Source organism: Macaca mulatta, chromosome 2 (assembly GCF_049350105.2).
Source record: "Macaca mulatta isolate MMU2019108-1 chromosome 2, T2T-MMU8v2.0, whole genome shotgun sequence".
In the NCBI taxonomy this organism is placed as follows: domain Eukaryota; kingdom Metazoa; phylum Chordata; class Mammalia; order Primates; family Cercopithecidae; genus Macaca; species Macaca mulatta.
This window is the reverse complement of record NC_133407.1, coordinates 84,560,283-84,571,568: the sequence shown is the minus strand read 5'-3', so window position 1 is coordinate 84,571,568 and position 11,286 is coordinate 84,560,283. Positions and strand designations below refer to the sequence as shown.

At 36.6% G+C, this 11,286-nt stretch overlaps 1 protein-coding gene across 1 annotated transcript; it reads left to right on the top strand.

Moving 5' to 3' along the window:
• Positions 1 to 808: 808 nt before the first annotated feature.
• On the top strand, positions 809 to 1,258 carry LOC694260 (ATP synthase, H+ transporting, mitochondrial Fo complex, subunit C1 (subunit 9)-like). The gene is given in 1 exon segment (XM_001082964.5): positions 809 to 1,258. A coding segment is annotated over 1 exon segment (417 nt). The 5' UTR covers positions 809 to 841.
• The last annotated feature ends 10,028 nt before the right edge of the window (positions 1,259 to 11,286 follow it).

Genomic DNA, 11,286 nt, shown 5'->3' with positions numbered 1-11,286 from the left:
TGATTTGCAATCCTGCATTATGGATTAGATTGAACATTTTAAAATAAGTTTTTTAGCCTTTTGGATTTCCTCACTTTTGTTGTTGTTCTTGTTGTTGTTGTTGTTGACAGAGTTGCACTCTGTGGCCCGGGGCACTATCTTGGCTCACTGTGAACTTCACCTCATGGGTTCAAGCAGTTCTCCTGCCTCAGCCTCTTGAGTAGCTGGGACTACAGGCACGTGCCACCACCTCTGGCTAATTTTTGTATTTTTGGTAGAGATGGGGTTTCACCATGTTGGCCAGGCTGGTCTTGAACTCCTGGCCTCAAGTGATCCACCTGCCTCAGCCTCCCAAAGTACTGGGATTACAAGTGTCAGCTGCCCAAATCCTTGGACAGGCAGAGTGAGGATTCCTTCACTTACAAAGTACTTGTTTTTCTACAGGAATGTCTGATTTTTTTTTTTTTTTTTTTAGATTTTTATATAGTCTGGATATGAGTCCTTTTGTCAGTTACATGTATTGTGAACATCTACTCTGTGACTTTGTCTTTTAATGATGTCTTTTCATGACTGGAAAGTCACATACATCTTAATTTTAATGTAGACATCAATCATTCCTTCTATAATTAACTTTTGGAAAAATGTGTAAGTAATCTTTTCTAACCACAGACAGATTAAGGTACTCTCCTATGTTATCTAGTAAAATCTTCATAGTTTTACCTTTCATATTTAGGTCTATAATTCTCTTTTAATTCAAATCTGCATAAAATGTGAAGAACAGATTTTCTTTCTTTTTTAAAATAAAGATACCAATTTTTGGCTGAGTGCTGAGACCAAGGACTAAAGCTGGGAGACTGAAAAAATGCAGACCACTGGGGCACTGTTCATTTCTCCAGCTCAGATCCACTGTTGCACCAGGGGTCTAATCAGGCCTGTGTCTGCCTCCTTCTTGAATAGTCCAGAGAATTCATCTAAACAGCCTTCCTACAGCAGCTCCCAACTCCAGGTGGCCAGACAGGAGTTCCAGACCACTGTTGTTGTCTCCTGGGACATTGACACAGCAACCAAGTTTATCGGTGCTGAGGCAGCCACAGTTGGTGTGGCTGGTTCAGTGGCTGGCATTGGAATTGTGTTTGGCAGCTTGATCATTGGCTATGCCAGGAACCCGTCTCTCAGGCAGTAGCTCTTCTCCTATGCCATTCTGGGTTTTACCCTGTCTGAGGCCATGGGGGGGCTCTTCTGTTTGATGGTCACCTTCCACATCCTCTTCACCGTGTGAAGCTCCATGGGGGCCACCTGTCCATCCCTGCTGCTACGACTCCATGCCATTCCTGATGCTGGGGTCTGCTAAGCTTTTACCATTAAACACAAAGTTTCTTTAAAAAAAAAAAAAAGATACCAGTTTTTCTCAGCACCATTTATTGCATAGGCTATTTTTCACCCACTATTTTTACAATGATAATGATGTCGGTTTGGGGGTTTCAAGTATGATCTACTAATTCATTTGTGTTCACTACACCAAGACTTCCACCACTGCACTGTTTTGATTACTACCGCTCTATAATAAACCTTGTATCTGATAAAACAGATCCTTTCACTTCTGTAACCGTACTCATTATTCTTGACCCTTTGTATTTCCATATATATTTTAGAAACAATTAGTCATGTTTTATACACACACACACAGAGACACACACACAACACACACATAGCCTGTTGGTATTTTTATTTGCCTTATTTGAATTTGTTCAGTTTGGGGAAAACTGGTATTTTTCAACACTGAGGCATCCAATCCTTACAATCATATCAATTAAGGTCTTCTTTAATTATTGTAAATAAAGTTCCACAGTCTTCTCTGTAGAGATTTTGTATATCTTTTATTAGACTTATTCTTAAGTATTTCAATGGTTTTAATGCTATTGTAACAAGTATCTTTTAGGAAAAAGAATTTTTACTTCTTTGTGGCTGGTATCTATTTGTATATTGATTTTGTTTCAGAATTACTCTAAGTTTTCTCCAGATTATTTATAATTTTCTAACCAAGCAATCATATCATCTCTGAATAATAAGAGTATTGGTTTTCTTCCTTTCTAATTCTCATGCCGTATCTTTTTCTTGCAATACTGCACTGCTTGAGACTGCAGCAAAATGTTGATTGAAAGTGGTAGAACAAGTACTCTTTTCTCCTTCCTGATCTCAAAGGAGATGTTGCCATTTTTTATCATTAGATATGTGTGTTATAGTATTTTTGTAGATAACCTTTATTAGAATAAGGATGTCCCTTTCTATTCCTAGTTTGCAAAGAGGTTTCATTATAATGGATGTTGAATTTATCATATTTTTTTCTGTGACCATTGAGATAATGTAATTTTTTCCTTTATTAAGTATGAAAATATACTGATGAATTATCTAAAGTTAAATAACCTTGCATTCCTAGCATAAGCCCAACTTGGTCATGATATATAATTCTTATTAAATAAGATTTTGTTAATATTTTACTTTGAAATTTTGCATGTATTTTCACAAATAAGATTAGCCTTTCTTAAAATGTCTGAAGTTATCCAGAATTCAAAAAATGAGTTGGGAAGTATTCCCTTTCACTAGGCTCTGTAAGAATTTGTAAGATTAATTCTTTATTAAATATTTGATAGAATTCACCAGTGAAGCCATCTAGGCCTGATGGCTTCTTTTTAGAAATGATTCTTTTTTTTTTTTTTCAGACAGAGTCTCGCTCTGTCACACAGGCTGGAGCACAGTGGCAGTCTTGGCTCACTGCAACTTCGGCTTCCAGGTTCAAGTGATTCTCATGCCTCAGCCTCTCAAGTAGCTGGAATTACAGGTGCTGCCACCATGCCCAGCTAATTTTTTTATTTTTAGTAGAGATGGGGTTTTACCATGATGGCCAGCCAGGCTGGTCTTGAACTCCTGACCTCAAGTGATCCACCCACCTTGGCCTCCCAAAGTTCTGGGATTACAGGCATAAGCCCCTGCAGCTGGCCTTAGGAATGATTTTAAATGTGGATTATATTTCTTGGGTGTTTACAGGAACATTTAAGTTTTCTATTTCTATTTCATTAAGTTGTGTTTTTCTAGAAATTTGTTTGCATTGTACTACTCTGTTGCAGTAATGAGTCCCCATTTGTGCGCATCTTCCAGCATCCACACCACTGGATGGTAGTATCTTCCCACATTAACTTTAGTTTCAGCTATGCAATTTGTTTTGGTCAATGAGAGACAACAGGAAAAATAACATAAGCAGAGATTTTAAAACTATTTGCTTTTTTGAACCCTAGAAGTGCTACCATGTGAACAATCCTGCACTGGACTACCGATGATGACACATGCCTCCACCACTCTAACCAAATGCCAGGAAGCCTGTGATACCCTGAGTAATGATTCTCCAAATACGTTGACATCCAAGCCCAGGCACCTACGAATATGTTAGATGGTGAAAGGAACTTTGTAGATGTGATTGTTATGGGTCTTGCAATGGGGAAATTATCCTGGATTATCCAGGTGGGCCTGATGTAGTCACCAGTGTCCTTATAGTAAGAGGGAGGCAGTAAGAGATTTGTCTGCAGAGGAGGTGTGGTATGACAGAAGTAGAGATTGGAATGATACAGTCACAAACCAAGGAATACCAGCAGCCTCCAAAAGTTGAAACAGGCAAGGAACAAATTCTCTCCTAGGACCTCCAGAAAGAACAAGCCCTCTTGATAGGTTGACTTTGGTGAGTCAGACTCATGATTTTGGACTCTTATCTCCAAACTACAAGAGAATAAATTTGTGTTTAAGCCTCTACACTCAGTAATTTGTTACAGCAGTAATAAGAAACTAAATAGGTTTTGGTATCAAATGTGGAGTGTTGCTGTAACAAATACTTAAAAATGTGGGGGTGACTTTTGAATTGGTCAGCGGGAAGAGGCTAAAAGAATTACAAAAAGCAAAATGGAAAAGCCAGTATGTATTCCAGTATTGCAAGTATATGAGGTAATGCATGTTAACTACCTTCATTTAGCCATTCCACGATGTATACACATTTCAAAACATCATTTTGTAAACTGTAAATATATACAATTTTTATTTGTCAATTAAAAAAATAAGCAAAAACTAAAATATCCTGGGGGAAAGCCTAGATTGCCTTGAATAAACTGTTACTAGAAATACAAATGTTAACAACTCTGCTAGTGAGCACTCAGAAGAAAGTGAGGATACTGTAGAGAGGGCCCACATGATGTCAGAATACCTGCATTATCAAAAACAGACTGCCGGCAGGAATACATTAAATGTGTGCTGGGGAGAAATGAGGAATTAGAAACTAAAGGAAGCCTAAAACAATCAGGATTCAGTCAGAGGACCCTATTCAAGCCTCCTGAAATCCTTGTGAAGAGATCAGGCATGTGACTCAGCTTCGTCATCAGAAGCCAGGAATAGAGATGGGATTATCCAGAAAAGACATGTGAAAGGTCTCTTGTCTAATGGAGCAAATTGTGTGCCAGTTTACAAGGATTCTGAGAATGTTATACTAGCAGAAACACTTGCAGCTTAGACCAAATGAAAAGAGAAAACAAAACAAAACCAAAAAAACAGTGTTAGACTCCGAAAATTCTATAAGCAAGAAACGGACTGATAAAATCACTTAACTGCAAACTTGTGCTATGCTTCACGAAAACGTAACGATGATTCACAGTGCATCCTTAGGTGCCTAACAAAAACTTATCTAAGGATGTTCCTTGTCTTATCAAATTACGGAAAGTCACTTCGCACAATACATATTCTGAGGTCATTAATATGATCTCTTCCTAGCCTCTGCTTAGGCAGGATCCTAACACATTTATAAGCACAATTTTTGACCAACTGAAGTGGTCCCTTTATGTTGATCATGTAACTGTCTACATCTTCCTGGCAAAACTCTTACTATATATACTCATTATATTCCTATAATTTTTATGTGTACATTTATAAATTACTAAGTTCACTAAGAATAATAGAATCAAAAAAGCCATAATGGGACTTTTAAAATGTCAACCATAATATGCTTACAAGGAACTCTTAAAAAAGTGGAAAGACAAAATACCAAGCATTCAATGGTCAGCTTTGATTGATGTCTAGGCCTCAAAACAAAACACCAATCCCAAAATAGCCTCTTTCAAAGTAAGCCAAAATAGTTTATTCAAACTCAAACCTGCTGAAACTTTTTACGTTTTAACGTTTTATTGTTACCTATAGTCACCCTACTGTGCTGCTGAACAATAGATCTTTTTCTTTCTATCTAACTCTATCTTTGTACCCATTGACCAACCCCTCTTTATACCTTCTTCCCCACTACCCTTCCTAGCCTCTGGTAACCATCATTCTACTCTATCTCCATGAGTTCAACTTTTAATTTTTAGCTCCCACATACGAGTGAGAACATGCAATATTAGCCTTTTTGTGCCTAGTTTATTTGACTTAACATGTCCTCCAGTTCCATCCATGTGGTTGCAAATGAGTTTTATTCTTTTTCACAGCTGAATAGTACTCCATTGTGTATATGTACCACATTTTCTTTATCCATTCATCTGTTGATGGACACTTAGGTTGATTCCGTATCTTGGCTATTGTGAATAGTGCTACAGTAAACATAGGAGTGCAGACATCTCTTTGATATACTAATTTTCTTTCTTTTAAATATATATCCAGCAATGGGATTGCTGGATCATATGGTAGTTCCATTTTTAGCTTTTTTGAGGAACTTTTATACTGTTCTCCATAGTGGTTGTACATACATTCCCACCAACAATGTACAAGGGTTACCCTTTATGTTCTCAAAGAAGCATCCCTTAGTGCTTGTTCTTTTTATAAAAGCTATTTTTACTGTGGTGAGATGATATCTCATTGTAGTTTTGATTCACATTTCTTTGATTAGTGATGTTGAGCATTTATTCATATACATGTTGGCCATTTGTATGTCTTCTTTTTAAAAATGTCTATTTAAATCTTTCACCTATTTTAAAATTGGATTCTTTTTTCTATTGAATTACTTAAGCTCATTATATATTCTGGTTATTAATTCCTGGCAGACGGGTAGTTTGCAGATATTTTTCCATTCTGTGACCGGCTCTTCACTTTGTTGATTGTTTCCTTTGCTGTAAAGATGTCTTTTAGCTTGATGTGATCCCATTTGTCCATTTTTGGTGGAGGGTCTCGCCTCAATGTTGATGGCTGCTGACTGATCAGGTTGATGGTTTGCTGCAGGTTCGGTGGCAGCGGCAATTTCTTAAAATAAGGCAACAATGAAGTTGGCCACAGTAATTGACTTCCTCTCATGAAAGATTTCTCTGTAGCATGCAGTGCTGTTGATAGCATTTTACCCCTAGAAGAACTTTCAAAGCTGGGGTCAGCCCTCTCAATTCCTGCCTCTGCATTATCAACTAAGTTTCTGTAATATTCTAAATCCTTTGTCATTTCAACAATGTTCACAGCATCTTCACCAGGAGTAGATTCCATCTCAAGAAACCACTCAAGAGTCTCATAAGTGGGCTCAAAATAGTCAACCATGCTATAAAAAGATGTGCTGTCATTTGGGCTTTGTTATTCCATTTATAGAACACAAGCAAAGTCTATGTAGCATAATCTTAATGGCCCTAGGATTTTCAGAATGGTCAATGAACACAGCTTCAAGTTACCAGCTGTATTAGCTCCTAACAAAAGAGTCAGCCTATCTTTGAAGCACTGAAGACAAGCATTGACGTCTGTCTAGCTATGGAAGTCTTAGATTGACTGGGCGAGGTGGCTCACACCTGTAATCCCAGCACTTTGGGAGACCGTGGGCAGATAACCTGAGGTCAGGAGTTCGAGACCAGCCTGGATAATATGGTGAAACCCCATCTCTACTAAAAATACAAAAAATTAGCAGGGCGTGGTGGGGCGTGCCTGTAATCCCAGTTACTTGGGAGGCTGAGGCAGGGGAATTGCTTGAACCCAGGAGGCAGAGGTTGCTGTGAGCCAAGATCGCACCATTGCACTCCAGCTTGGGCAACGAGCAAAACTCCATCTCAAAGAAAAAAAAAAAAGTCTTAGATAGCGTTTTCTTCCAACAGAAGGCTGTTTCGTCTACATTGAAAATGTTATTAAGCATAGCCACCTTCTTCAGTTATCTTAGCCAGCTCTTCTAGATAACTTGCTGCAGCTTCCCTATCAGCATTTGCTGCTTCACACTGCACTTTTGTTTTGGAGACCATTTCTTTCCTCATGAACCAACCTCTGCTAGCTTCAAGCTTCTGCAACTTCCTTCTCTCTCTCAGCCTTCATAGGATTGAAAGAGTTAAGGACTTACTCTGGATTAGGCTTTGGCTTAAAAGACCGTTGTGGCTAGTTTGATCTTCTCTCTAGACCATTCAAACTTTCTTCGTATCAGCAATAAGTCTGTTTCGCTTTCTTATTATTCACATGTTCAATGGAATAGCACTTGTAATTTCCTTCAGTAACTCTTTTTGCATTCACAGCTTGGCTAACTATAGCACAAGGGGCCTTGTTTCAGTCTATCTCTGCTTTCAACATGCCTCCTTCACTAAGTTTAGTAATTCCTAGCTTTTGATTTTTTAGATGCCATTGTAAGATTAATTATTAGCCTATTTTCAATACTGTGTCTCAGGAATTAGGGAGATCCAAGCAGAGGGAGAGATTGGGGAACAGTTGTTCAGTGGAGCAGTCAGAACACACACAATTACTGATAAAGTTTTCAGTCTTAGATGGGTACGGTTTGTGGTGCCCTGGAACAATTGCAATAATAACATCAAAGATGACTGACCACAGATCACCAAAATGGGTATAATAATGAAAAGTATAAAATATTGCAAGAAATACAAAAATGTGACACAGACACATGAGGTGAACACATGCTTTTGGAAACATTGTACTAATAGACTTGCTCAATGCAGCATTGCTACAAATCTCCAGTCTGTCAAAAGCACAGTATCTGCTAAGTGCAATAAAACAAAATATGCCCATGTCTACCAAAATTATATATTGATCTTTTGACCTAGTAATCCCACACGTATTTTTTTTTTTTTTGCAAAATATGCTGACAGAAATACAAAACGACCTATTCATAAAACTTGCAGCATCATTGTGGTGGTAGAACACTAGAAACATCAATAGGGGATTGGGTGAATAAAATAGAGTCTACTCACAGTGGAGTACTCTGCAATTGTAAAAAGAAATGAAGGACTTATATACAGATAGAGTGATTTCCAGAATATATTTTGAAGTGATAAAAGCAAGATTGTAGAACAGTAATTATTATACGCCAATTTTTCTGTAAGAAGGGGAGAGAAAAGTGTATTGCATATTGATATAGTTTGGATCTGGGTCCCCGCCTAAATTTCACGTTGAAATGTAAACCCCAATGCTGGAGGTAGGGCCTGGTGGGAGGTAATTGGATCATGGTGGCAGTTTCTCATGAATAATTTAGCATCATCCCCCTGGCGCTGTTCTCCTAAGAGTTCTCATGAGATCTGGTTGTTTACAAGTGTGTAGCACCTTCCCCATCTCTCTCCCTCCCTCCTGCTTCTGGCCATGTGAAGTACTGGCTTCCCCTTCACCTTCTGCCATGACTGTAAGTTTCCTGAGGCTTCCCCAGAAGCTAAGCAGATCCCACCATGCTTCCTGTGCAGCCATGCAGAACTGGGAGCCAATTAAATATCTTTTCTTTATAAATTATCCAGTATCAGGTATTTATAGCAGTGCAAGAAAAGACTAATACACATGTGGTACCATCAGATTTAAAGGTGAACTTACTACAATATCTAAAGATGCTTCAACTAATTTAGTTAAGCCTGCAATTGCTTTTGAACAAGGATAAGTCTTTGCTGCTAGATAGTTCTTTGAGAAGAATCTTAAGGCAAAGGTAACTTGTTCGAGAGGTTCAAGAGAAGCAGCAGAAGGAACACAAAGAACGTGAGTAAGTGGTGAAGATGAAGCTGTGGAGACAGAGTGAGACTGTCTCAAAAAAAAAAAGTTTTAAAAAGAAAAAAATATATATCACATGGACTCATCAATATACAAATATACGTAATACAAATATTATGTATCCATAATAATTAGAAATAAAAAATATTTTAAAGGTCCTCCACCAGAAAAGATTATGACTCACTGAAGGCTCTGATGATCTTTAGCTTTTTTTTTTTGGTAAGCAATATGTATTTTTAAATTAAGGTATGAACATGAACATTTCTTTTTAGACATAATGCTATTACACTTAATAGTCTATGTATAGTGTAAACATAACTTTTATATGCAATGGGAAACCAAAAATTCATAGGACTCACTTTATTGAGATAGCTGCTTTATTGTGGTGGTCTGCAACCAAATTTGCAGTATCTCTGAGGTGTGCCTGTACTAAATTTCCCTGCATGGAGGTTGCAATAATTTTTATATTCACAACAGACACATGTAAGAGTACATTTACCCACAGCCCCACCAGCAGAAATACTGTCAAATATTTAGATTTCTAATGATTAAAAATGGTATGTAGTGTAATTTTAATGAACTTTCTCTTTTAAGCCTGGAAAGTCTTACATGTTGAATGGTAACTTTTCATTTTCTGCAAACCATCTATCTTCTGGCAATTTTTCTATTGGGTTTTTAGAGACTGGAGTTTTCCTTACACTCTAAATGTAAATCTTTTATTCTGAGTTACATTTTTCTGTGACTTGTTTTTAACTTTGTTTATAATGACTTCTTTTGTATTAAGTTCCATTAAAAAAATCCACTAAGTTTTCAGTTGAATTTAAGTGTATTGGTTAAACTGATGAAAATTCACATCCTTTTTACATCTTTCTATTCATAAACATGTTAGCACTCTCCATTTATTTTTCTCCTATACTGACTATAACGTTCTCAGTGAGAATTTTTTAATTGACTTTGCTCAATACTTGATGTGCATGCTTGATTTTAAAGTTCCATGTTTTTCTAGTTTTAGAAAACTCTCTTCAAATATTGCTTTCTACCCCCTTCTATTTTAATTTTTCTCTCCAGATATCCTATTATAGGTTGTTGGATATTCATGTTCCATTTTTCACATCTCTTAAAACACTTCTTAGTACTTTTTGATAGTTTGTGAGGGTAATTTTCTGAAATTTATCTATTAGTTCACTAGTGTTCTCTTCAGCCAAATCTCTCTCTTTACTTCTAGAAGTTCAACTTGATTCTTTTACCAATCAGCTTGTTTATTTTAAAAAGTCATGTCTATTATTCAGTATGAGTTCTTTCTTATAAATATATTTTCTTTTTGATTGATCTATTATTTCCAGTTCCTGGAGAACACATTCTATTTACTTCATTTCTTTACTCTCCTCATGCCTTTTTATTTCCTCTTTTGCTTTGAACTAAGATCTTACCTTCAGCTAGGCTGAGTCAAGGATCAATGTTCCAGCATTTTAAGGCTTATATATTGGTCTCAAATCCTTTCAATTGGTCTTTGGTATCAGTCTACACTTAGCATTATGGCTTTGATTCTTAATTTCTCATATCTGAGGATTTCCAGATCATTCTTTTAACCTCAGTTATATATGAAAATTATTTCTTGGTTATATTTCATAAAGAAATGCTTGATGTTTCTGTTAGAAGAACATGCACTCTAAATGTAGTAGCTTACTCAGACATGGTACCAAAAGTCCTTAGAATTTTTATTAAGAACAGTGGCTAAGATTCTGTAAACAACCTTTTGGAACCTACTGATAAATCACATGTCTTTCTTCTTTGTCAGTGTAAGTCATATTGGTAAATTTTCCAATATTGAACTAACCTGGCATTCTTGGAAAAAACACTATTGGATGACCTAAATGCCTTAAGGAAATTAAAAATGCTCTTGATAATTAAGAAAACCTAAATTATGATTTTCTCAATAGAGAAATTAATTATATTTAATATCCATGCATGATACAGAATCCTAATTTTACACGATACATGCAAACTGTCTTCATCTGATAACAAGGATAGTCTAAAAACCTAAGGCAGGCAGATAACAGTAAAAACCAGAAACATTCCCTTTCAAATTAAAATTAACTACCTGCTATATTTTGCCAGTGTACAGTCAATACTTTTCTAGCTTTATGCTTTATGTCATTTCTTGTCTCTGGAAACTCCACCCTTTTGGGGGAAAATAACAGTTCCACCTCCACTAAAATAACAATTGTGTATTTTCTGCCAGAAAAATGCATATATGCACATAAACACAAAATTTTGCATAAAACATCATAGGATTCACTACCTACATTTCGCAAAGTAGATTCCAGATTAAAAATTCCTAACTTACAGATCACC